The 24,268-nt window shown below is 38.6% G+C and overlaps 2 protein-coding genes across 5 annotated transcripts in view; both read left to right on the top strand.

Moving 5' to 3' along the window:
- tfpia (tissue factor pathway inhibitor a) overlaps nt 1–15,934 on the top strand; it is a 45,738-nt gene extending 29,804 nt beyond the window's left edge. Inside the window, exons 3-7 of one of the 2 annotated variants that reach the window (XM_031757357.2) lie at nt 7,682–7,858; nt 8,931–8,984; nt 9,668–9,727; nt 13,004–13,171; nt 13,556–15,934. In XM_031757357.2, the coding sequence (XP_031613217.1) occupies nt 7,682–7,858; nt 8,931–8,984; nt 9,668–9,727; nt 13,004–13,171; nt 13,556–13,644 (548 nt within the window). In that variant the 3' untranslated portion in view covers nt 13,645–15,934. The remainder of the gene's footprint in view (nt 1–7,681; nt 7,859–8,930; nt 8,985–9,667; nt 9,728–13,003; nt 13,172–13,555) is intronic. The other variant, XM_039600161.1, reaches the window with a different exon arrangement.
- A 2,632-nt stretch (nt 15,935–18,566) lies between these two features.
- Nucleotides 18,567–24,268, top strand: part of calcrla (calcitonin receptor-like a) — a 32,562-nt gene continuing 26,860 nt past the window's right edge. The window contains exon 1 of one of the 3 annotated variants that reach the window (XM_031757361.2): nt 18,567–18,729. Coding sequence is in view for 2 of the 3 variants with exons in the window: in XM_039599750.1 (XP_039455684.1) it covers nt 19,540–19,622 (83 nt within the window). In the remaining variant the exon portion in view is untranslated. Of the gene's footprint in view, nt 18,730–18,788; nt 19,707–24,268 lie in introns of those variants that run through there. The other 2 variants (XM_039599750.1, XM_031757358.2) reach the window with 2 other exon arrangements.

Below are 24,268 nucleotides of genomic sequence, written 5' to 3'. Positions count from 1 at the left end.
TGGGTGAGGAGCAGCTTTGTCTTGGTCCTGGAGCTGCGTGCAGAATGTATAGCATATAAATAATACACTTTTAATACTGAAGCATGTCTGATCAACGTGAAATATGTTTCTCTCACAGTAAGAAACCTTTACTTTTAGCATGCTATGGGATGCTTAATGTAGTCAGACAAGAGGATCATGACTGGATTTGCATCCTCCAACCATTGTTGCATACAGGAAATGCCTCCATTTGATCCACACTATTGCGTGAGGCCACAGGATAACTGGTCTGTGTCTAAAGTCTCACACAAGTTTGAAACTTGCGGCCTTTTGGTTATAAAGAAAATATCACTGCATTAAATACAGCTATAAATGTAACATATCTGTAAGGTGGCATTTAAAGGGCACTTTCAGGACGGCCTTTATTGGTTTTTGGTTGAACAAATAAAAACATGTTAGAGCGCACTTCAAGCAAGGGACAGCGTGTAGTGGTGGCTTTTATCTAAATTGAATCACACTTTCAGGAGTGTATCCTTTTTTTCCAGCGCTGGGTGATGACTTTGGTTTAAACTCAAAGTTGAAACTACAATGAAAGGAAATAAGCCAAGTTGCTGTTTCATTCATGCTGATTCACATCAGGCTTTAAATACTTACACACACAAACACAAATATAAAGGAATCTGGTGCAGATATCATTCAAGAGCTTTAACTTGGTAACTTTTCACTTACTTATTTCGTACTTACAGTAGTTTAGTTCAGGTTTGGGTAGCAGTGTTGACTTGGTTAGCTTTAGGAAAATATTGTGGTTTGGCTTGTAATTAGCCATCTTCACTACAAGTTCTTTACAAGCATTGATACGGGAGGAGTTATTACTGATGCCACAGGACACTTTATGAGTTGCAGCTTTGATTAAAGGGATCATGCATCACAATGATCCCACTAAAGTCAGAGAAGAAAACATTTAAGAACTTCATTTTATGAGAAGAGGCTACATACACACACACACACACACACACACACACACACACACACACACACACACACACACACACACACACACACACACACACACACACACACACACACACACACACACACACACACACACACACACACACACTCACACACTCACTCACTCACTCACTCACTCACTCTGATCCAGAAATCCAGGACTGTTTTTGTTTATTTACATGAAAACTGCAGGATTCCTGTAAGTTCATTAAGAACAGCCATTCTTAGAAAGATATGTTGCCTTAATGACAACAAGAGTTGCCAAGAATAATAACTAACTCTAAAGAGGAGAATGCAGAAAATGGCATATATTCTTAGTTTTAAATTTGTTTTTAAAATACACATGTATCTTTCCATAGCACATACTGTATAGGTAAGATTGCTTTAAACAATTCAAGCCATTCATAACATAATTAAGTAGCCTTCAGGTCCACATTAGTAAAACAAATATCACATTTGTGTTATTCAGTCTGATGGGTTTGTAAATTAATTTGAAATTAATCTAAATTAGCATCAAAATTTCATTAGCGCTACCTGTTAGTGTGCTCTCCACTATCCAATTGGCCTTTTACAGGATATGTTTGTTTGTATGATGGAGCACATTAAATCCTTCACTCAGCGACTCTGTATGGTTTTGCCAACAGGAATACAAAGCTAGACTTTTTCACAATGAATGCTTGAAAATGTCATCACACTAATTCTCAGGAATCAGATCTTTAAGATCCAATGTCTTCCTCTGTGTTTTGACTCATTCTGTGCAGCAGGCCTGTCAAATCAGCAACCCTTTATTTCTCATAAACACTGCACATGGCAAAAAGTCTGCACGCTCTGATTTGATTTATTCCACCTGTCCCTTCTAAACTTCTTTGCACCAGTTGACAAAGACATGGACAGCTTGGCGAGAATCTTCTTGTAAAGGTCAGAAACCGATGTGAGGAACATTGTAGCTTACCCCAATAAATCACCAGGTCCAAAACTCTTCTTTTAGTTTGCTTTGCCTTTTATAGCTAAGCTCGCAGAGGTCAGGGAGACAAACAAGGGTTTCTCTGTCACTGATGTGCTTATTTGTACTTACCTCTTACATTCAGTGTGTGAGCACAGCTTTTTATACACCAAAGTGAAAAAAGAGATAGCGGCAAAACTGTAACTACACAAATGGTATTATATTACTGGAGGTTTTTGAAATGTCAAATTTGTTAAGGGAGTGGAAAAGGCCTGTGTACTAAACAACATCATTATACAAGGGTAAGCTGTTTTTACATTGTTTTGCAGTGACCATTTGGTGACTGAATTATGTTTTGAAGGTGGCTAAATAAACCAGTAAATAAATCTTACCCCCGAAATCCAGCATTTTTGTTGATTTGTTTATTCCTCACACTTCAGCAGTGTTTATGTATGAAATCTAAAAATCATAGAAATGTATTGTTTTTATTAAGGTTTTAGCCCCTGAGATTTTACAAATATGTTGTGACATTATTATGCTAGACGAAAATTAGCAAAGGCAATGTTGTAATTTCCAGATTTGCCCTCTCACTGCTGCTGGACACAGTGGTACAGGGGTGTGTTATTTGGGCTGTGACATAATGATGTTTGACGGGTTAAAGGTTTAGCTCGTTTAGTAACAGCATTTTCTTGAAGGATTTTTATACCACCTCATCTGTACTTTACCTGAGGCTGTGGATAATGTGGAATTCAGTTATAGTTTATGTAATTTTGTCTCAAATGTTACATTTAAGAGCAGCAGAAAGCCATTTAGAGCACATATCAGGCAATATTTGCAATACTGTAAATGGCACAACGGTAAAAGCACATCCAATTTGGTGGCTCAATAGATGTATGTAATATTAGTTTCATGTACCAGAGTTACATCAGCTGCCCTGATTCTGTACCTGTACAAGTAGTCTTTTCTTTTCCCTAATCTGAAGGGTTTCCAATGAACCAGTAACCACAATGATGAGCATGACTGTGATTATAGTTCCCATCTAATTTGGGTTTCGTATGTTTCAATTAGAAGCTTCAATGTGGAGTTATATGAAACAAAAAATATGCAATAAGCAAAAATGCAAAACGATTTCTAGTTAGAGCTTCTTATTTAATTTCTTTATGCCAGTGAATTAATATATTGAAGCAGCTGGACAGTTAATGCCCCACTGAAATCCATCCATTTAGTCTTATAGGAAACTGTTATGAGCCTTTCCACTGTTCACTGCATTCTTTCCGAGTCAGTCGGTCTGAGTCACTGGCAGATGAAATGCTAATGAAAAAAAAAGTTATCAATAATAATTAGTTGCATTCTTGCTTAACTCACAGGCATGTGCAATTTTAGAAAGTAATTCAGGCCTTCCAATTATTGAGATATTTTCTTGACATTCTTTTTGTCTGCTGAGATAAGACAGACACTCGTATAATATTTCTTCTCCTCGCAGCTCAGCCTGCCAGCGCTGACCTTTATCAGTGCTTATAGGCTGGAAGCTGCATTTATTTATTACTTTTCAATCACAAAAATAGCATAATAACAATGTAATCAGAAGCATATTGCAATATATTCTGAATGAAAAAGTTGCTATTGAGATCTGTGTCTTTCATTATGAACTGGAATTCACAGGCTTCAATTATTTTTCCACCCCGAGTTTGTTTATTTTTCTTTATTTACTCTTCCATTACAGATCAGCTGTCTTTTCTTTCCACATGAGGCTTCACTGAGAATGTGTAAGCACAATAAAGGCCTTTCAAAATACGATGACGTGCATTGACAAAAAAAAATATGTAAGAAGAACCAGAAAGAAAGTAAGTGAGCAAGCGAAGAGATAAAGAAGCGATAGGCTGATCTGAAATGTAGTCTAAATATTCAGCTCGTCCCATCAAAAGAGTCATTGTACATTGTTCCAAAATCTCATCTGTCTCCTCGTTTTGCAGATAACATTTAGGCAAAATATGAAAACATACATGTTTTTCTTTTTTTCTCCACACATAATCCAGCTCAGCCCTCAGAATCTTTCACGACTATCTTAAATGTTAAAGTGTGCTTTGGTGAGTGATGGGATGCTCTGTATGATTCATACCCAGTATTTGAGAAAAAAATAAAATAAAATAAAAAGCTGACCGATAATTCTCAAAACACAAATCACCTCTGCCACCTTCACGGCTTTAATAGAGAATTGTGCATTTGAATTATTCATCGCCGCTTTGCTCTGGTGAGTGCGCAAGCCTGGCCCTTTGGCACAACTCTTTGCCCAAGCTTTTAAGTCAAAGTCACCTCATGAAACGTATTTAGATGTTACAATGATAGCATTTTAATCACAGTCAGCCTTCAGTGGAGAGTGATTATTCAAAGACTTAACAGATAAACCAAACAGACAGTGTGCGGCTTTAAGATATCACTTGGCAACCCTATTAGTCCTCAGATGCTTGACCACAGTGAGTTTAGACAGGTAGCAGCATTTATTTACACACAGGTCAGAAGTCCCAGCAGAATTCTCATTTGGCTTCAAACACGAGTGATTGATTTTGTGTTTTCTTGGCTTGTTAGCCAGTAAATCACACTCTCTGAGCAGCTAATTGTCGCAGTCTTGATGGAAACCAGTGATGGTTCAGTCTGTCCATTTAACTGTTGGTGGGCAAAAGTATTTCAAAGAGTGCTGAAGTTTTTAAGCTCAGACTGTTTGTTTTACTTTATCTGTGCAATTATGTTTCCACGCAGCTAAAATATCACTTGAAGTAAACATTTATAAGTATACAGCTGAATACTAATGGATCAGTAGTGTGTTGATGATAAGGTATGCTTCTACTGATATAACTGCTGATAACTTTATGGATTGGTCCTCAGGGTGCTTGGTTAAGGTCAGGGAAAGACCAGAGGAGAAACAAACAAAGCTCGCTTTACTTGAGAAACAAAGTGTTATTTACTTTTGTTTAAAACCACAGTCCGTTCGTAACCTTAGCCAAAGTTGATTCTGTTCATCTGGACGTAGCGTGGGAGAAACGTTTCTCATCCAGGAGACTTCTTCAGTCTCCAAAGTGTTTTCGTTGCCTAACCCGAACCACAGATCGGTATTGTGAGCTCAATGACCGCCATCCACTCAGACCACCTTGATGCAGTTCATAATTGTGACCTCATTATTAAAACAAACAAACATGTCTCTTCATATATAGATAAAATCTTGCCTGGTTATCTACCCAACTCACAGGAAGCAGGCAGGCTGATGGTTCCCAGATTGCACTAAATGTGCTGGAAAAACAGTTTGATGTAAATTCTTAGAGATCGGATCGACTTGTTTTGTTAATTCAGGTTTACTAACTGAAATGAAAGTGCCAGGATCAAATTTGTTAACAATCTTTTCAGCAAAAGATTGTAACTTCATTGTCTTTTTTTTTTGTCCCTTCATTAGACAATGCAGTTACAAAGCTTAGCCAAAAGCAAAAATGTACAGGGTTTTTTAAAGTTAATGACAATATAATATAGTTTGCTTTCACATATTCTAACCTTTTAAAATCCTTCTACAAGTTGTCGTATTGTTATTCAAGTAACACTAACACAAAATCTGATCTGAACATCCTAGTGTGTGACTAAAGTACCATTCAAACAGTGTCTTCACCGGTCCCTGTAATGAACCATTCGACTGTTTTGTTCATAATTTACTCAGAAAATTAGCCTGGCATATTAAGTATTTTTTGGAGACTGTGAGATCTCCACTAGAATGTAAAATAATAATTTGTGGGTTGATGACAGCAGATGTTTGCACTTATCAATCCACTGATGTGAGGCTTAAGATGTTTACTTAGTTTCTTTCACTGCCTTAACAATCTTTGGAATAAATATTCATAGAATTAAATGCACCACAAGTGTCATTTTAGATGTGAGGATAAAGATAATGATTACACTTTGATGATTGTGCTTTTGCACCACAACAGGCATTTAGAGGATCCCACAATTACAATTTGATGTAATTGCAGAAATATTTTAATAAACGAAGAGTCATGGACTGGATGCCTGAGGGCTGAGGGGGCTTAGAGGCACATTTTCTACTCTGTGAAGAGCCACGCTGATCAGTATATCGACAGCTTGTCGAGTTGCACCTGTATTAGTTGACAATGCCAGTCTAATGCAAGCGGTGCATTTCATAGTATAGCCATGATTGGATTTCAGACCGAAATCAAGCTTTAGTCTGTTGCGTGTAATGATTTGAAGTTTTGTGACAGCTTATTCAGTTAATCAGCAGGGTTCCCACATCCTCCCATCTCTGCAGTGGTCCATACTGCAGATGTTGGGAATTACAGATTAAAGACATGGTGACTGCTGAGCACATGCATAAGCATCCTTAGTTGGATTACCGAGTAATAAGCTTTCAGTTAAAGACGTAAAGCATTAAACAAAACTGAGATACTGTGAGTAAAAAAGACACACCATAGCAGATTCAGAATTTAGATGAGCATCAAACTGTAGCTTAGAGGTGTAGGACCCTGGGCTCAGTACTCCGACACTCGAGGGTGATATTATATGCAACAAAAGTGGAGAAGGGTAGAGCTGAAGTAAGAAGTAGAAAAGATACGATAGAAAAGAAGGCAGAGTCTTGGCAGGAGGAGGGAATGTGGGTCACCAGGGACAAGGGAACATAAGGAAGTTCTTGCTGGAAATTTTGACTCTTTGCCTTCTGTTGGATTGTATCTGAAACTTGACTGGAGAAGAAATGTCACTGTACCACTGGGGAGGCAAAAAGTGGGATATCTGAGACAGAGTGCCCAGTGATTGCAAAGTGGTTCATGGCATGCAGTCAATTTACTGCACCTTGTACTGCGCACTGTTTTGAATAGGTTTATCTTCCCTCCCTGTGTCTTTGGTGTTGTGCCTGCCCCTTTTTTTCTGTTTGGCATTTCTCACAAAGACATGTTTAATTGGATAGCACTGAACTTTTCTGCTCAAGGGCTGATTCGTACGTATATAAGGAAAAAGCCATCACCGGCTTTATTGGATGGTATGCATACTTTTGAAAATAATTTGCGACTCAGTTAAACTACATTAATAGCAAATGAAAACCCAACTGAAGTAGTGAAGTTAATTCTTTTTCTTTTTCTTACTGGTTTCAGTTGGCTTTTTTTTTTTTTTTAAAGGAAATCAATTTCAGAGTCATTGAAGCTTTATGTTCTGAATAAAAATGAAAGAAACTGAAGTACCATTGATCCTACCAAACAACGTGATGGTGGCTCTATATGATGTGGAATACTGAACACAGTTTGGCTCTTCTGTGGAACTTGGTTTAATGAAGAATGAATGAATGAAGTTTCATTGTCATGCATTTTATATTTCAGATATGAGTCAAATATGGAACAAAACTATGAACTTTCATGACTCAGAAAATGAACTGAAATGTCTAAAACCATTTTTAAGAGCTTGAAAAAATTTCCATTTCTAAAACCTAAAGGTGTCTCAGGTATTTAAACCCTTGTGGGGGTTTGTCCGTTAAGAGGTGATTGCTGACCTACTATTAATCATGTGTGCTGTCACATGCAGGTGTGAAAAAAGGTGTAGGTTGTTAAACCAGTGGGTTTGAGTGAGACCGCTGTAACACCTTGCCTCACCCTACCATATGACATATTAAAGTCACATGCTATTATTATTACTATTTAGCAGCAATTTACTAACTACAAGTTTCAAGAGAATTTATTGTACTTCTTCCCTCTTTTACTTTCTTAGATAACAAGAACCCATGTCATTTACCCCAGGCTCCTGGTCCCTGTCGAGGGCTCGTGTCACGCTTCTTCTTTGACAGCTCGAGTCAGGAGTGCAAGCAGTTCTATTACGGAGGATGTTTTGGCAATGCCAACAATTTCAGGACCATGGCTGAGTGTCAGGCAAAATGTCTAAATCCAGGTAGGGATGCACTTGCATTCATTGATGCTGTTCACTGACTGTTATTTTGAAGCTTTTTCTGATTTCTTCCATAGTCATATCTGCTTTTGATGAAGTCCTACGTGAGGACCTTATGGCTTAATGACCTTTATCCTTTGTATACAGAGAATTCTCTGATCTTTTCATAATGTTAGAATCTGTAAAATTACATGTAAAGAAACATTATTTTTTCTCTCTCACAGAGTGGAGAATCCATTCTTTTCTTTACTTACTTTAAAAATCGTTTTCTTTTGAAAGGTTCTGCTGGCACCAAATTATATATCACCACGTTTTTTTCAGCATGTTATATGTTGTCTTTGTACCGATTTTAATTAAACACATGGTTTGAATAACTTGCAAATCATTTGGATTTTGTGTATATTTACACACAATACCTTTCTTTTATTGGAAACATGGCATTTGCTGTGCATCAACTGAAAACCCATTTCAGTGAGGTGACATAATCAAAATAATTCTACCTCTGAAAATTAACTTTGTGATGAATTTTAGCTGACCGTGAAATCACATTCCACCTTGATTTAGCATTTAAATGGTTTTAAAGTGACCAAAGCATACTCAATTATACCAGACTTTAGGCATAAGTCGTTTAGATATTGAAATTTTGAGGAAAATAACGAGCAAGCCGCTCGGCTGTGACCAGTTCTGCCAAAAGACCGTGCTGTAGAGAGAATCGATTTAATTCCACACAGACGAATGTTTGGTTTCATTTATAGACGAAATGTTTGCAAACCAACACCTTTTCCCAGCTGATGCTAATGGAATTAAACTTGCTTTAATTATGATTGATCAGGGGGATATAATGAAATTTGTTCCAACTATAGTAGGTCTTGATGCATGGATTAAAAAAATCCCAGAAAGTTGATTCTGTTCATCTGGTGTTTTCAGGAGCAGAAACGTCATGTCCAGATGAACAGAATCAACTTTTTGAGATAAATACAGCAGGACTGATGTTCTGTGGATAGTAGTCGAGACACGTGTTCTCAGATGTTGCTTTTCTTTTTTGTATGTGTCAATATTGCGAACCCTACCACAGCACCAGAATCTCCTTCTCCAAAAAAAGACGTTGTTCAGCCAACCGTCGAGACTGGTAAAGAACATCTTTCAACTGTTCCCTTTTAGTGTCATCACATCAGGTCAACTTCCTCCATCTCACCCTATCCTCAGCATCCTCCTCTGTCACACTAGCCTTCTGCATGTCCTCCGTTACCACATCCTTGAATCGTCTCTGTGGTCTTCCTGTTCCCCTTCTGCCTGGCAGCTCCAGTATATCTACTATCTGCACATATATTCAAACCATCTCAACATTGCCTCTCTCTATAATATTCTGTGTCTTAAGTAACTGGTAAATATAATTATTACTCATGGCATCATTCCCCTTGCAACTGGGATAAAAAAACAAACAAACAGTAAAAGCCAGAATGAGATGAGCGATTGATGGAGGCATTCAGCCTATGTTGGCATGACTGGAAGCAGAAGGAAACAACATGTCCAAAAATCTGTAAATACTGCACAGATGGACAAATTGCTATTCAGTAATAAGTAGTTACATATGCATGTCATTAGTTAATTAAAGCTTTAGAGTACCAATTTTTTTAATTTTATAAAGACGCAAGTAAGCTAATTCCAGTCTTTATGTAATCACTTCCCTGTTGCAATTCTCTGTTTTATGCACAGGTGCAAAATTTGCATTAATGATCACAACTGAGTCTAGCAAAGGAAGCAAATTTATTCACTGACTGATTGATGGCTTCCCATATTGTTGTATTTCAGGGGAACAAATTGCAAATGAACCTTTGGTGCAAGGGAATGACACAAATCCAGAGACAAACGGTAAGAAAATTCCACGTTTTTAAGGGGAACTCAATGAGAAATCTTGGATGTAGCATTTAGAATTAAGGCTAATTTGATTTTATTCATGCAAATTGGTTGTTAGGTTACTATTCTCCGTAACTCCATAAACACAGAGGCTACATTTCTGAGAACAGCCAGGATTTTACTCAATGTTAGTACCAAAAAGCCAAGTAACATGAGTCAAAAATGTGGTCTCAATAAAATCAGCCTGCTGTGTAGCTGATTTCACTTTTGAATTAAACTTGATCAGTGAGAAAACTGTGAAAAGCTCTGCGACTAAGATACAGTCAGACAATGAAGCACAAAGCCAGAAGCAGTGCACATAGTTTTCATTTATTACACAGAGTATTAGACATGTGGGATAGATTAATGGTCGCGAGGCATGATTAAATCACTCATCTTGTCCTCAGAGTAACAACCAGTCATTGTTGAATTCTGAAATATGCTCAGACCTGAAAGTAAGCAATTCCAGGCCATTTATTAACTAGAGCACTTTGTGCTGCCAAAAACTTTTTTGTTATAAAAAGAAGAAAAGAAATTGTCAAGGTGCAGTGATGCATAGATGGTAGACAGCTTGCAGAATTGCTTTTGTTGTGAAAAGCAAAGGGCAGAAACAGAGTGCATCAGTGTCCTCTTCCCACAACCCGTTTGTTACTTTCCCACTCACTAATTTTCGGTGTATTCGCAGTGTGGGAGCATAAATCACAGCTGTCCTGTTGCAAGGCTGTTTTGTACGGCTTGCAGGAAAGAACTGGGAGACCCTGGCTCGGCTCCCATCGCCCTCAACTCATTCAGAGAGTTATAATTCTAAGAATTCAATTTCACTGTTGTCAAAAATATTGAGTGGAAGAAATTCAGGATAAGTTAGCCTCTATAGTTCCACCGTGGAATCAGTCTTATTCTTTTTGAGGGTAATTCTTTCATAAAAAAACAAACAAACTTGGGGATGTAATAAAGTGTCTCTGAGAAAAATAGTTGGTATGAATGTTAAACTTCCTGTGATTTCAGTTAATTAATCAGGTCTTTAAAAGACAGATTTAGAAAGTAGGTTTTGGTAATATTTAATATCACAGTTCACTACTACGATGAATTGAGTTTGACTCTCAAAGTTACAAAAGCTAGAAGCATGAGAGAATTTGGTATGCATGCTGATGTCTGTCTGCTAAGCAGATGTTGCCATGTTGAAATCAAAGAAATCAAATCAAAGACTGACATCTTGTGGCTGCTCAGTGAAGCACACACTTTGGCTCTGTGGATCTCAGACTTTTTCAGGCATGAAACAGTTCATGCTCCACCACCCAGAGTCATTAAAATCATCTCATCAATAACAATAATAAAAAAAACCCTAGAAACTTGAAATTTAGCTAAATTTAGCTAAATAAAATAAAACCCAATAGCATCATGAAAATCTTTTATATATTTGCCAGGTTGCCTGCACCCACCCTTTGTGCCGTCACCAGTTATAGTTTCTCTGTTACTGTAACATGGGACATGACAAGTAACAGAACACCATAGTTTTTCCAGAAAAGCATGTTTATAAAAAGCAGCTGTCAAACACATGGAATTATTTTCATCAAAGAGAATTTGCAATGCAAACAGTGCAATGACTGGCATGAAACAACACTTTGGGCACCTAACAGCTGTGTATAAGAAAAGTCAGTTTGATGGGAGATTAAATGAGCTTTAATCTGCCAGCTCCAGAATACAAAGTCTTTGTGATGTCTGTTTGTGCCCATGTGAACATATTATTGCAGATAACTGATGAATTCATAGGTGGTGCGTGGGTGTCATTTATGCTGTGTTTTGCAAACTCTCAGGAGCATCTTTTGTGTCCTACATGTGAGAAAGGAAAATATGAACAATGCCCTGACCCGGTTCTACCAACATTGTCTATTTATGTGTGAGAACAGCTTGTCATACTATATTTTGTTTGGAAGTTTAACACAGTGGTGGAATAATTCGTATATATGAACTCTTTGCCTAAAAGACTGAGGCTTTATGGTAATTTAAGGGTTTAAATTCTTAGCCAGTATATCTGAATTTGGGTTTCAGGCCCAGTGTCTGAAGTTTTTATTGTTAGGCTGATTTCATTACCAAATGAGTCATTTTTGAGTATTAGCTCTGATTGTGTTATTAGTTATCGTTTATAATTAGTGCTTTTTCATGTCTAATTCCCTCAGTGTAAGCAATTCCAGGCCATTCTTAGCCTTCTTGTCTTTCTGTTTATTCCTTTGTCCTGTAGTGTTCTCCTATATCGATCTTCATGCATAATGCAAGTCTCATCTCTGTGTTTAGAATGGGTCTTGGAGGTTTAAAGGTTATTATTTTTTTTAATAATAATATTAATAATCATAATGATAATAGTAATTTTGTACGCTGAGTTAGTTTTACTTTTTGTCTTAGCTGACCCTGGATTCTCACCTGTGTTAATTGTGTCACCTATGCCTTGCTCCCCACCTGTGTGTGTATAAATAGTCCTGCCTCTGTGTATATATTGTCCTATTGTCTTTCTTTTGTCATTGTTTCCTGCAAGCCCTCCTGTGCTCTTTTGTGCTTCTGCAGTTGTTTTCAGATTTTGGGCTTTGTTCATTTTGCACTGTAGTTTCACCCTGAACAAAATGCTCACATTTTGTGGTTTATCCTGGATTTCTCTGCAGTGTGACATTACCTTTGGTATCACATCTCTGAAGTTATGATGATCAAATGCTCTGCTACTGCTTGCAACATCAGTAATGTCATGTTAGAATGGATGTTTAGCTATTTTTCTCATTGTTTCCACTGACCCTAGCTGACCCTAGCAAGTTAAATACTGAGATAGATGCTGAACCTTTAAAGTCACTTTGTCAGTGAAAATAAGTGTTCATCAGTAGTGAAAAAGAGTCATTGCTCATGGGTCTCCAGTCAGAATATGGAATATGACCCTACTCTCACCCAGCAGAAAGCTACAGAATAAATCATTGAGGATAGAGTACACAGCCTTGTGATGACAACTTCCACTCTCAGCCTGCATATGTCGGTCAAAATCAGTTTCAGGAGGATGAAGCCTAATGCAACAGTACAAAACCTCCTGTGGAGTTCAAAGTTAAGGTGGATGCAAACAGGAATCACTCGCTTTGTGGTATCTGCAGCCTATGTCTTAGCTCTCTAATAAAACTAACATATATCTAATTGAATCAAAGAACTATGTAACATTAGGGATGAAATGAAAGTTGGTTGTTTGCCATTTCTTGTGATTTACAAACTTCACTCTTTCAGAGTTTTGCTTCAGACCTGTGGACAAGGGGACATGTAGTGGGTCAGAGAAGAGATATGCATACATTCCAGAAAAAAAGCGATGCCAGTCATTTTCCTACAGCGGCTGTGGAGGGAATGAAAACAACTTCGTAACCCGGAGACACTGCTTCCACAAATGCATCAGAAAGGGTAGGATTATTTTAAGAGATTCATTTTAATTCAATTCAGTTCAGTTTAGTTGATTTTTATACTGCCAAATCACAACAGCAGTCACCTGAAGGCACTTATGCTGGTAATAAACCTACAATAATACAAAGAAAACCCCCAACAATCAACCATCCTCCTATGAGCAAGCACTTGGTGACAGTGGGAAGGAAAACCTCCTTTTTAACAGGTAGAAACCTCCAGCAGAACCAGGTTAAGACCCGGGGTGATCGGAGGAAGACAGGACAATCTGGAACTGATCAGTTCCAAAGTTTGGTGTACCATTAAGGGCATACTTATTCAATTCATTTCTTTTTAATTTGTTGTCTAAAAATCTAATATGAAGACATTTTGTGGTTTATGTTGAAGGTCATGGGAAGAGGATGACGATCCGAGTAAAGAGGAAAAACTTGCACAACATTCTTAATCACTCAAGGAGAACACTCGACTCTGCGTGAGATTCTACTCTGCTGTCAGCTGTATTTATGCCAATATATGTTTGTTTTTTGTTTTTTTAGCTTTATGCATGTTTTTTTGGTTTTATTTTGTTTTGATTTTTCTGCTGTGCAGCCAAGTCTGCCTCAACCCTTTGACATCATTGCTCCTCTTAGCAATATGACTTTCTTGACTTGTTGAAATATGTTTATTCATCCCAGGAATAATCTGAGGTTTTTGTCAATAAAAACTCTGTTAATTTTATTTTTGGTCAGACACATGAAACTAAGCCTGCGCTGCACTGTGCACTTCGGAGTCATCATTTAGAATCTGCATGTAAAATGATGTTCATTAAAGCGAGATCATTAGAAGAAAAGACTGCAGGATCCCCCTGTGGTCTAGATACTGGTGGTGGTAGGCGAGAGTAAGCAGATGATGATGACGCTGATGGAGAATTTGGATCAAGCTCAAGGACAACCCACGCTGGTGGAGATGGGGAGGAGCAGGAGTAGATTACAAGAGATTGTAATGGAACTAAAGGCATAGTAGATCACCCAGGTAGGATTGCCGACTTGTGACAGCATGAAAAAAGCCAAAGTAACAAAGAAAATAGAGAAGGAAGAATATCAACAAGGGGATTGTCACAGATCAGCTCTTTCTTACTGAAATCGAACACATTTTGAAATAAGGGGGAGTGACTTTTTGAAGGAAAAAGTGTGACTAATGAAGCTAAAAGTGACACCAAAGAGAGATGATGTCCTAACGTCTTAGATGAGGATGGAGAATAGTGATTGGACCCTGAAAAGAAACAAATGGGGGCAAACGTTTCAGAGGATTAAAATTTATTAAAAAGAAAAAGCTTCATAAAAACAAACACAGTTTGCCACTGAGAAATATCATAAAGAGCTTTATCCTGTTTGCTTGTCTGTGTGTGTCTCTTTGCCGCTGAGACTGCTGCTGCCATGACCTTTAATAAAGAGCTGCCTTACATGAATGAAACATATACTGAACAGGCTATAGTGTATACATGATGATCATGTCTTTATGATGTTTTTTCAATAATAACTTACTCAGAAAAGGGCAAGCATAGCATCAAAGAATAATATTTCTGCCTTTCATTACAAAACATTAAAATTGAGCGACACACAGAGACACAAGAAACACAGAGACCGATGAGCTTTGATATCGCAGCAGGATAGTCGTGTTTTCAATAGCGCAGTCAGGAAAAAAATTTGGTTTGAGCTTGATCTGTGTGAGCCAGTGTCATGAACCTAATCAGTTGTGTCACATACATCATCAAACTGAAAAGGATAAAGCTGCAACATGAAAGCCTTCAGGCAGTCCTGAATTTAAAAGCTTTCCACCAAATGTTCAACCAGTACTTTTCACTGCATTATTAGTTTAAATGCAGGCATCATATTAACAGCAGGGGTTTATTTTTTAATACTTCGCATTATTATTAGGCTTTATAGTCGAATAAAGTGGGGATACTTAAAGTAATGTTTCAAAATTGCAGGATTTACATCAGAATTTATGGAAAAAATATAACATCCCACAAGCAGATTTTGAAATAACTGCTACACAGTGCTACTGAGAACGATGCGCTCTGATGGTGTCGTTGTACGTCAGGCAGCATCTCATATTCTTCTGTGGCACACTTGGCTTGGGATACCAGCTCTTGTGTAAAAATGATTTAAGTACCTAAATTGGATTTTCAATGACTGAATCTTATTATTTGCATCGTTTCTATGGCTTATTGACAAAAAACACATTTGTTTGGCTGATGTTCATGCTCTGGGCACTAATGCTTTGCACTGCAGTTATCATATGTATACATATTTTATGTCTTTCTATTTTTACGACCAGATATTATCATTTCGATTTAAACTTCTCACTATAGCCTTAATGGGAATACATCTAATGCATATTTACTGTGTATGTACAGCGGCTGATACTGTTCTGCTGTGGTGTTGACATAGTTTCTCTTCAATGTGAATGACGGCATTAAAGTTGTGCACAATTCTTCTCCCAGAATTAAATTTTTTCAAGCAAATCCACAATCAAGAAACCATCACAGCTGTAAATCATTGTGAACAGGATAATGACTGTATTGTTGTTTGTTATTGATTTTTTTATGACTTTAAATCAATGTCTTCAAGCTTTGGAATGTTGTTGGTAGGAAAAGCCAGAAGGGGGCAGTGTTGTGTAAAGAAAGAAGTTTGTGAGCAGCAGCCAATGCAGTGTGTTGTTTACTGTACATGGCTGTAATGGATGGGACTGTAAGAGCTTATATAATACATTTCAACAATCCTATTGTGTTTTGGGTTTATTTGCTCTCTTTCCATCTCTTTTAGTGTGTGTGACAAGTCCAAAGTTTTACACTGGAAAACAAAGAATAGCACAATGGCCTTCAGAACTCTTAATAAGCCAACAGAAATCATGTAGAGTTGCAAGAATTGTCAACTGAACTATCAGCTTTATGTTGTTGTCTGTTATTGTTGTGCAGGGTGGGGGTGAATTTTTTTAAGCATCCTTCTAGGTTACCTCTGTTGCAGTGCAGAATCCACAGCCTGCATATTTTCAGTGGCATCTGGGTAGTTTTCAAGACTTGCCCTCTGTTTTGTTTTTGATTACTTTTCTGGGGCATTTTATTCAAGTCTGTAATAAATGCTTACATAAAGCTGCACAATACAATAATTTCAAAATGTCAAATCACTGCATCGCATGTGAAAGAGGTTCTCTATAGTGACAAACCCACTGAAACGAATCACCTGATATAGGTTTAGTTTTATAGGCTGTAACTTTCTGCTGTTTTGAGTGAAGAAACTCTGATGAACCTGTAAACAATCGTCGTATAATAGTTAGCTGGTTAGCTGCTGGAATACATCGATCCCATCGATGTTAGAAATATCACAGTGGGATTAGAGTGGTCCAAGAACTTTGTAAGAGTCTTTTTCCTCTAAAATGAAAAGTGGATCCAAATCATGCAAGCAAAGTGAGTCCAACAGCATAACAGAGACACAACATCCCATCAGTGCAGGATCAAGGGTTCAGATATTTCCTCAGTCTGTTACGCCTCTGTTTATGTGCTTTACCAGCTGGCGGTGACCCTCGCTGTGGCTGAAATCACTTAATATCAACTGAATTCTGAGTGTGTAAATCCACTTTGATACCGTGTTCCAATAATAATCTCACAGAGCAATTCCCTGTACTCTACGGAAAATCCAGCCTCCTATGAATAAAAGGGGCTCATTCTACATAAAGAAGAATTAGTAAAGCATTCATCACGTTGACAGAAAAACATCTATAAGTAAATGCTAATGAGATTATGTTTTTACCTCTATTTCTAGCTTATAATACAATAACTCCTCATCATATGTCAGATCCCACAGTGGAATACTGTTTGTTTGTATCTTACTTTACTAGAAAGTGTTGATGTATATATGTGGCCTGTCAAGAAAAACACATTCCCCTGTAGGGATGGGTACCGGTGTCCGGTGCCATGATGGGACCGGTTCTGACATAAACGGTAGTAACCAGACCGAAAAGCAGCGCACATTTCGGTGCTTTATTTCGGTGCTTTTTTTTTCCTGAGCCAATTCTAGCCAATCATTTTACGTTTCCGAGGATAGTAGGCGGGGCCAGGTACGTATGTTCTTTTAGAGCAGAGCTACAGATTAAAAATGCCCAAGGCGAAGCGGTCAAAAGTCTGGCTGTACTTTGCAGCAAAAGATGCAAACTCAGCAGCCTGCAACAAGTGCTTTAAGCTGATACTGTGATACTGTCAAAGGAGGTAACACCTCAAATCTGATGAAACACCTGGCGACGCATAGCGCGGGTTTTTTTAAAGCCGAGAAATGCGCCGTGTTTGATAGCTTGCTGCGAGACCTCACACCGTGCACATCTACTGCGGGTGTGGTGCCTGTTATTGGACCCGAAGTTAGCAACATCCCCCAAAAACCCGAAGAGTAGAGTCCTGGCCCCTAGCCCTGCCAGTGTAGCAGAAATGATGAGGATGATGATGGCAGCAGCAGCCGTTCTCCTCTGCGTGAGTAGCTTCATGTTGTTCGTGTGTAATTAACGTTGAGTATGCTAACCACATTATTACATTAATGCATGTAAGGTGAACTAGCAAACACCGTGGTAGTTACATGCGTCTTCTTGTTTGATGGCAGATACTCCCTTCACCCTGGCCAAAAAGGCTAAAATGACCAAAGAAAAAGTGGAAAACAGTTAAACATGAGAGGTTTTTGGACAAAGTTTGTGTTTTTTCCATTGTTTAAGCACTGCTTCCAGCCAAGAGTGAGACCATATATGCCCTATAGCTGCAGAAAAGGCTAACATTGTTATCTTTTTACAAAAAAACAGTCAAACATGAGAGGTTTTTGGACCAATTTTGTGTTCTCCATTCTTTAAGCACCGGTTTGAGCACCGTTTAAGCACCGGCACCGTTTCAAAAGTACCGGTTTGGCACCGGTATCGCATAAAACCTAAACGATACCCATCCCTATTCCCCTGGCATGTCATTTTACCAGTGCATATATGTTTATGTACATGCATATATGTTACATGCACAATTATATGTCACAGGTAGAAGTAAATTAAAATATAAGCCGATGTCTTAACCCAGCCATGAAAGAAGAAAATTAACAAAAAGGAAGCTCAGACGTATGATTTTAATGTTTCTCTGTTTAAAATGATCCCTTTCATTGTTTCTGCAGGCCTGGATCGAAAAGATCACTCAAAATGCACGAAACTGTTTCCCCGGTGAAGTGCCCATGAGCAAAAACGCTCTTTGATAACACAAACTGTGTATACAAGCCTGCATTAGCGTGTAGGAGTTAAAGGGGCACATCATCCTGCACTGTGCCGAGCTCGCCACAGATCGCAGGTCCTCAGCTGTAGCCTACAGTGTGATGTAACAGGAAGTAGTGGGTTGCCTTCCAACGTCAACCTGACAGCCGTCTGAGCTGCGCTCATTGAGCACCGGAGGTCCGCCGTGTCCAGTTCTCTGCGCTGAAGCCGAGGAAGAGAAGACGCTTTGGGGGACTGCTCTGAGAGTTTTTTGCGGTTCCTGCCCCTGCGCTCCGGTTGGATTTTACTCTGTGGTAGGACGCTCTACAGTGGAGTGTGAATTGCGGTCTAAGCGCTGTGTCTCTTCCATGTTTTGTAGGCAATTTGAGCCGCAGTCACGTCGAATGCAATTAGCGCAGAGGTGACAGGGCATTCTGTTGGTTTATCCAGGACATTTCAGCTGTATGTGCACGGAGGGAGCCGGGGAACATGCACTTATAGAATGGCTGAGCCCACTCTGAACGATGAGCATCCGTTTGAGCCGCATTGTCCCTCTGTCACGAGCTGAATGTGAGAAATGTCGAGGTGTAGGAAGAAAAAAAAGAAACGGCTTTGTTTGTGCGCTTTGGACACCGTTGGGTCACCAAAACGCGTCGTGCGTGATTATTTCTAATAAATTTATATCTTCGTTCCGTCTAATGAGACATTCGCGCTCACCCCTGTCCCATTTTCAGGTGGTTTTAGGATCTTTTCAGGCGTGCAGAAATTATAACACTGTTAGTAAATGAATTCAGAGGTTAAATTTTAAGATGCATGCATTCGATTTGACATCTAATTTATACATCTACTAATGACTGATACCTCATAGGAAGGGATAAGACGTAGTCAGACGTTTTTTGTTTTTTTGTTTTTTTTTAACATTGATTAAACGGAATAAGAAGACTCAGCTCCATTCAGCACCGAGGCTTTGATGTAAGCGATGGCCACTGGTTGCTAAATCATCTGCATGGTTACATAAGGGGCAGATTTGGACATGTTGGAAGTTTGTGGGCTGGACAGTGAAAGGGATGATGATGATGATGAATGATGGTTGTGATGATGGTGGTGTGTAGGAGGAGGATGTGATGACGATGGCCACAATTGGCGGACTATATTCTGCTGAGGAAAGATGCATTGGAGTCATTACAAGGGAGGTGACAGAGCAGAGGTAACTCCCAATCTGAAGCTGATTGGGTTTTTCACAGCAGAGTTTCTGGATATGTTTAAACTCCGTGGGTTTTGCAATGTCGAGGTGGAGTATTCTCAGATGACTTCTTGTGTTTATTAAATATTGTTTAGCGTAATTTAGCACTTTTGTTATGGTGATTGGGAAATAACAGCAGTTGAATTCATTCAAAAAGTTGAGCCAAAAGATTTTATGTGCCGATTTTATTTGCTGTTTTGCTTTTAAACGTGCAATTTCAACTCAAGCCTTAAGTATTTGAAATCTCCACGACCAATGAAAGAGGATGTTTGGAAAACTAAAAGAATTCAGTTAAATATTAAGTAAGTTGCTTTGGTCACTTCAGATCATTTAAAATGTGATAAGTTTAAGATGCAGAAAAAGTCATTTCAAAGCACATGTTTGGACCAAAGTTAACTTCTTCTTCTTGGAATAAACACATTTTTAGATCTCATTTCAAGATGAACAGTGATTAATATTTCATAAAAGGGCTAACATAAACAACAGAAACAGAAATTTCTAATTAAAAATGACTAAAAAGTGCTTTAACTTTGGATTATTTTGTACAAAACCAGGGCTTTTACTTTGAAGGAACTTCTTTTACTAGTTGCATGTCAGAAATTACTTTAACTAAAGTGTATTAACATTATTTAACAGTTTTCAAGAAAAATCAGAGAAATATTTAGCAGAAATATCGCAGCACTAGTTATTTTCTGCTTTGCTATCTCTATGATGATCTCACAGATGTTCAGATTTGTCACGCACACCTCAAAAACAAAAACAGCCCATTACTCCAGTGCTCCACCCTGAATGTCACACCTAGTTAAATGTTAAATGTTCAAGTTTACATTATATGAACATGTTTATTCTTAAGTATAGGAAAGGTAAAATAACGTTGAGAAATGCCAGAAAGTAAGTCTAGTAAAACAGTGGATCTGCTTTCCTGTCCATGCATGTCAGCCGTCAAGACACTTTGGACAGTGAACGTATCGAAGCTGCCAGTTGGCAGGGCTGTCTAATGAGTCTTTGAGGCCATTTTGCTCTGACATCTTCCAGCGGCTCGGGCCTACACCAAATTCATGAGCTGATTGTGCAATGGGAGTGTCATGCAGCTCATCACATTTAACCCATGCTGAGTGTTTACTGCCCACGTCTAGAAAGCAACTATTAAATGTGGGTGAGACAAAGATCTTGGCAGCAAAGCTCCCCAAACCTTTGCAGTCTTCATGATATAGCAGAGCTTCTCCTACAGCCGTGGCATTTAGAAAGCTGTGCCAGTGGCAGCTCATTCGCAGTGTAGCCGATTCATATGGAGAACCGTGAAAAAGAGATTTCTTCAGGCCTTAGAAAAAGCTTTCATGTGGCCTTTTTGTAGTGATTAAATGTGTGTTGAAACTGGAGCTTTTTGTGAAGAATTCATCCTGTAAACCCCAGGTGACCTTCTCTGGTGAGTGCAAAGGCCATCCAATTCACAGTCACAAGCGTAATGATGATTCTCGTAAAACGTCACCCCTCATAAATCACCAGGACACAGCTCCTGATCGATTCCTCTGTTATCTTCCTCGTCCTGTTGGGGACACTGCAGACCTCTCAGACCTCTATAAAAACCTTCATGACCACTGGTTTCTTGCAGCACCTTTCGCTGTCTGTCAGATGTATTCAAATTGATTCCCTATCATGTTTCAAACTGAGTCACCACCTCTTTTATATATTATATATTTTCTTCCCTGCTCACTCAAGACTGAAGCTATCGTATTACACAAAAGCACAGTGATGTACATATGCAGCACTCCCCTCAGGTTCTGGATTCAGTTTCAGGGATATGAAACCTTTTGAGGTAATTTTTCCACTCATACATTATGAAGGGTAAATGTATTTCTCGTCTCCAGTTTAAATTGAGGTGCCTGATGGGACGTGTCGCAGCCTAATGTTGTCGGGAGCAGCTTTAGGACGGCTTTGTTGCTGTGTAGTGATTGGCATTTTGAACTGCAGCACTTTGCGAAGGATAGAAGGAAAAGGCTGCATGGTTTCTAAGGGTCTTCCATGTTTGTGTGAGCTAAACAAACTGTGAGTGATACAAGCTTCTTGATTTAGTGTGTGGGAGGGGGCTTCTGGCATACACAATAGAGGAAATGGTCCCTGGGAAGAGCTGCATGTTTGTCTTCCAAAGGTGAACCTGGAGTACTAGCAGATGAGTATAGAGCGATTTTTTTTTGTTTTTGTTTCGCCATATAAACTCATAATAAATTCTTGGGGCTTTGATGGAAGATCATTAATAAATAATCTGTTACATTAAGTGCAGAGATTTCTTGTTTGAGAGAGCTTGTTTCCAACCACTTTACACTGCTTCACATTCCTCTTCCACCCTGTGTTTTCTGCAGCTCTGAGCAAATGTCTGCAGCAGCCATTTCTGTTGGATTTCCAATTAGCTAACTTACTCTAGCGTGAAAATACGACTATTATTACTGTCAAGCCCAGGCTGCCGTAAGCTGTGCCAAAAATCTCTACATATTATTGTAGTTAATTGGTTTTCAAGGTTAATAAAAGTCTCAAATTGCTTAATCCTCATTGAAAAACACAATATGTTATTGTCTGTAGTCTGTGTAATGGTCATTATCACAACGTTGCTTTGGTTAAACATATAGGGAACTATAGCCACTGGGAAAAAGCTCTGTTTGCTGTAAGGGATTATTTGTGGATTGCAATACCATGAGTGGCCACTAGGAAAGATTAGCAAGAAGGATGACTAGAAGCCACTAAGGGTAATATTTAAAATTCATTATATTACAAGATTACAGATATTAAAATGGTCTGTGATACAATTCTCTACAAAAGTCTTGAGCCACCTCTCATTTTTTAAATATTTTGTTTCCAAAGAGTCAGACTTTTGTATTTTTTTTCAAGTGATCTGGAGCAATGGTTGGCTCAAGACCTTTGCAGCCGATGGTCTAAATATACTGACTTGCCAATCTCAAAGCTAGATTTGGAGGTGTAGTACCAACATGATTCTCCTCCTTGTTATGGAGCTAGGATTCAAAATGTGTTATAGAGCCTCTTAGCAGCTCACATGCAATTATTAACACCTCAGGACAGGAAAATACCTTATAAAATCCTTAGCATGTGCACTGACAACCATAAAACTGCCCCAAATATTGCAAATGTGTCTGAGCTTTCTTTTTTGTGGCAATGAAAGGAAGTGCTGTAACATTTTAACTGTATTTTTTGTCATTAACAATAGAACAAAAAGGTAATCTGAGTACTCTAACATTTTACTTTGTAAAAAGTTACACCCAATACTACTAGTGACACAGTATCCATGTAACCATCAGACATGCATGAGACTGATGCTCTGCGTAGTGTTGAAGCCAGACAGAGCCACAGACCGTATTAATGCACTAGATTTCCTGCTAATGCTGCTTTACTGTCCAGCTTACAGACAGGATCTTGTCTTGCTCTGGATCCTTATCTTGCTGACCTCTCTAGTGACTAAGCAGACATCTACTGGGGAGGTCTGCATGCTAGTTACTCCTCAGCCTTACCAAACAAACACTGTCTGCCTTCAACCTCTTGTAGCATGCAATAATTCTTTTACTTTTTCATTATCTGTGGTTTGAAAAGTTTGTCTTATTTTCTCCAATTAACACTTAATTTTCTCAATCTTTTTACAGCTAAAAGCTCTTTTACTGATAAAACAAGCAGTCCGTTATACATTTAAAATAACTACCATTTGTGACAGCAATAAGGGACAATGTCATGTAAAACTAATTGTAAAAGAGCATTAGTGATGACTTTCAACAGATTCATATATTCTCCACAAAAACAAATATATTTATTGAAGCTCTCATGTGTGGGCTAAGCTGTTAAAATGTTTTTGTTACACAAACCCAAGGCACACGGAGAAACTTGAACCGCTTAGTAGTGACGTGAATAGCACTTTCAGAGGTCAAGTCTAGGGCCCACAGCAAGCATACAGAGGATATTCCTTGGCTTCCTTCGGGCTGTTAATTTTGAGCTCCAGTGTTATTTTTGTCGTGGCACTACCCACAGGGAACCACTCATACAGGTCCCTGAGCAGCCTGTGCTCACTGTTGACTGTTGTTAAATGCTAAAAGAGGTTTTCAGCCAGAGATTAAATAATGCATCACAGAACAACCTTACTGCTTTTCTGCATTCAGTGTGTGTGTGTGCGTGTGTGTGTGTGTATGTGTGTATGTGTGTGTGTGTGTGTGTGTGTGTGTGTCTGTGTGGAGTGTTATTTGCTACCTCTGGAATTCAAGAATTCATTTTCTTAATGGAGAATAAGATATGAAGCTTTGGAAATGGTTGGATGTATGTAATGAAATCGAACACAGGGGGGATTAATGAATGGTGCTTGACTCACTTGGAGAGAGATCCCAAAGGACATTTTTCTGGGTTTATAATATTTCAACAGCACAAAGAAAAACAGCCAATAAGTGAGTGGAGGCTTCATTGATAAAATCCACAGAAATGAAGAACCATTTATCTATCCTGAAAAAAAAAGAAATAAAGAAACTGGGAGAACATGTAAACACTGATTTAAAGCTTAAAGGCAGTGTTTGGCCGGAAAATCCTCCGCTGGCTGCCATTTTAATGACCAAGAATCCCCACAA

Source organism: Oreochromis aureus, linkage group 16, assembly GCF_013358895.1.
Source record: "Oreochromis aureus strain Israel breed Guangdong linkage group 16, ZZ_aureus, whole genome shotgun sequence".
Taxonomy (NCBI): Eukaryota; Metazoa; Chordata; class Actinopteri; order Cichliformes; family Cichlidae; genus Oreochromis; species Oreochromis aureus.
Note: the sequence above shows the minus strand (reverse complement) of the source record. Positions and strands in the feature narration are given on the sequence as shown.